General features: G+C 45.4%; 1 protein-coding gene across 1 annotated transcript; it reads left to right on the plus strand.

Moving 5' to 3' along the window:
- Positions 1–791: 791 nt before the first annotated feature.
- Positions 792–2,290, plus strand: LOC104802192. The gene has a single exon (XM_010525671.2). It carries the CDS (start codon positions 933–935, stop codon positions 2,154–2,156), a length of 1,224 nt encoding a protein of 407 aa, XP_010523973.1. The 5' UTR covers positions 792–932; the 3' UTR covers positions 2,157–2,290.
- Positions 2,291–2,980: the final 690 nt, after the last annotated feature.

The raw sequence follows: 2,980 nt of genomic DNA on the forward strand, positions 1-2,980 counted from the left end.
GCTCGTTGAGCAGCTCGCCAGCTCGCCGAGCCAGACTCATTGAACACGTGTTCAATGAGCTCTGGCTCGTTAGACTCGTTTTTTAACGACCTGAAAAAATTACGGCTCAGATCGCTCGTTTTTTGGCGAGCCACGAGCCAGCTCGCGAGCCGGGCTCGTTTTGACACCCCTACTAATAAGCAATGGCCTTAGCACGTGCCGCCCCGTCTTGTCCGTAAACGTTTTGCCAAAAATGCCCCTTCACAGTTTACGCATATTACCATGCATGTCTGGCCTTAATTTTTGTTGGTTATTTGTTGTCTTCCTTTGATCTTTTCCCTTAATATTAGGATTATTATATTTTGGTCGAAATTGAAGAAACAACCAACTCAACTCAGCCACCCACCTCCCCAATTTTACATACAACTCCCAAGTTAAATATGGTAAAATGCATTTAATTCGGTGGATCCTTCTGTACTTGTTCTCTATGAATCCTGAGAATGAAAAAAAAAACGAGAAAAGGGTATAAAGGTAATTTAAACGAGAAGCCCACGGGCACACCAGTAATTTGTTAGTTCATTCTGGATCATCCTGTCGAATTTCGAGGGCATAAAATTAAAATCCAATTAATTAGGAAACAATAATTGCTCATCATACGAATAATAATCGTACGTTAATAGATTATTATCTTTTCATTGTTAATTATTTATAACGATTGCTGAAATCATTCATCCGTACTAGAGTGAGATCATGTAATCGCGAACTATTTGCTTTTATTTAAAATAGAATCTTTAGAAAATTTATTTTATTGGAATTTCTTTCTCTGAGTAAAAGGGGAGAATATATGCCCATCGCCTAGTTCCGCGCGCTCTATTCCTTGTCAAGGAAGCTAAAAATTCCGCAGCCACAGTCCCAATCCATCTCCATCTTCCTGTTTCTTCGTCCATTTCTTCATGGTTCTGTCACAGAGCCTCGGCCATGGCAACCCTGAGCCAACCGACAGTTTCCTAACGTCGCCTTTCATGGACGACCTCGATTCAGTTTGCTCCACGCCCTTCGTCAGCGCTCCATCGAGCCCCGGCCGCAGCCCCTCCCCGGGATTCTTCTTCAGCGCTCCTGCGAGTCCCATGCACTTCGTTCTATACTCTGCTTCGTCGTCTGCCGCTCGTCCAGCGTTGGAGTATCCGCAGATCGACTCGTCGTCGTCGTGCGACTTCGAGTTTGACTTTTCGTCTCGGTCGTCGAACAGTGGTCCCCTCGGCCGTGGATCCATGTGCTCCGCCGATGAACTATTTTCGAACGGTCAGATCAAGCCGATGAAGCTCTCATCGCATCTACAGAAGGCTCAGATCTTGGCGCCGCTGCTAGATCTGGAGACTGAGGAGGAAGACGACAGAGACGGCGAAGAAGCGGAGCGGGACGGTGAAGTGGTTAAGAGAGGGAGAGATCTGAGGCTGAGGAGCAGATCGGTTCATCGGAAGGCAAGATCTCTCTCTCCGCTTAGAAACGCAGTGTATGAGTGGAACGAAGAAGTAGGTGAAGAAGAAGAAGGGCGCGTCAGGGAGAGAGAGGTAAAGGAATGCCTTCGGAAGCTGGAGGACGATTACGAGCAGGAGACGAAGCTGAACGAAACCGTTCTGTCGATTGAAACGACGCCGTCTTGTTCTGCTTCATCTTCCCGGTCGTTGTCCTCCGGTAGAAACTCCAAGAAGTGGATATTCCTCAAGGATCTGCTGCACAGAAGCAAAAGCGAAGGAAGAGGGAACGCGAAGGAGAAGTTCTGGTCCAACATTTCCTTCTCTCCGTCCAAAGAGAAGAAGCTGAAATCTCCATCTCTGACCATCTCCAAGGAAGAGAAACCACTTCCAGGGACAGAAAACCCCGCGAACGCAAACGCAGCCGCCGCTGAAACCCAGAAGCAGAAGCAGAAACAAGCGCCGGCGAAGAAATCTCCGGTGGCCGGAAAAGCGAAAATGGGCATAGCGAAGCGGCGGGGAATACAGCCGTCAGCCCACGAGCTGCATTACACGGCGAACAGAGCTCAGGCAGAGGAGATGAAGAAGAGAACATACTTGCCGTACAAGCATGGACTTTTCGGCTGCCTAGGGTTCAGCTCCAAAGGTTACAGTGCCCTAAACGGATTAGCCCGCACCTTGAACCCCGTCTCATCCAGGTAATCCAAACCTCAAATTATGCCATTAAATTCCAAATAGTTGTCATTATCCGCTGTCTAGATTTCGGTTTCAGGAGGCACCTAAGTCCGCCTAAATATCTCATGTAAGATATTATTATATTCTTCGGACTTATTTTAGATGCCATCTATGGGAAGCCAATAAGAAAAACCCTTGGTTTCCGCCAACGACGAACAGGGATGTGGGCATTATGTAATTCCTCTGTTTCCGTGCGCTATTATTACGCATTAAATTGGTTACCAATAATTTTTTAAACAAAAATTGTGACTTCAGAATTCATAATCTTAGATTCGAGAGAAATAATTTTGGGGTTTTCAAAGAGCCGTCCAAGATAATTTCTGTATCCAATGTCCTTAAGTGGGATGGTACAAAACGCGTTAGCTGTCTAAAAAAAATTATGAAATATAAGATTTGACCCACATGGATATGTATTGAAGGAAGGGCAAGACGGGTATCCGTTTGTCCACTGTATTGATAGAAAACATCACATGGGGAATAGATTCCATATGGCTCGTCCTCCGAGAGAATAGAGTTAAACAGTAGAGGCCCATGCTACAGAACCACCTTCTGAAAAAAGCCCCTGTTTTTACTCTCTTCTCACGTTTTTTTGTTTCTTCTGAGAACGGTTATTTTTTTTTTCAAGCAGAGCAATTAATATAGGAGAGAGAGAAAAAATTCAAACGTACGGTTTTCTATCCCTAAAATTATGAATTTGACGAGTCTCATTGTAAAGACGGTTTAATTGTGAAGTGTACTAGTTTAAACCGCCAAGACCTACTAACCCTTGAAAAGGGCGTGTGGGGGGGGGG

The sequence above is a fragment of the Tarenaya hassleriana genome, unplaced genomic scaffold (assembly GCF_000463585.1).
Source record: "Tarenaya hassleriana unplaced genomic scaffold, ASM46358v1 Cleome8, whole genome shotgun sequence".
In the NCBI taxonomy this organism is placed as follows: Eukaryota; Viridiplantae; Streptophyta; class Magnoliopsida; order Brassicales; family Cleomaceae; genus Tarenaya; species Tarenaya hassleriana.

Excerpts from the sequence above, each read along its gene's own strand:
- LOC104802192 (XM_010525671.2), top strand. The coding sequence starts at position 933 with ATGGTTCTGTCACAGAGCCTCGGCCATGGCAACCCTGAGCCAACCGAC.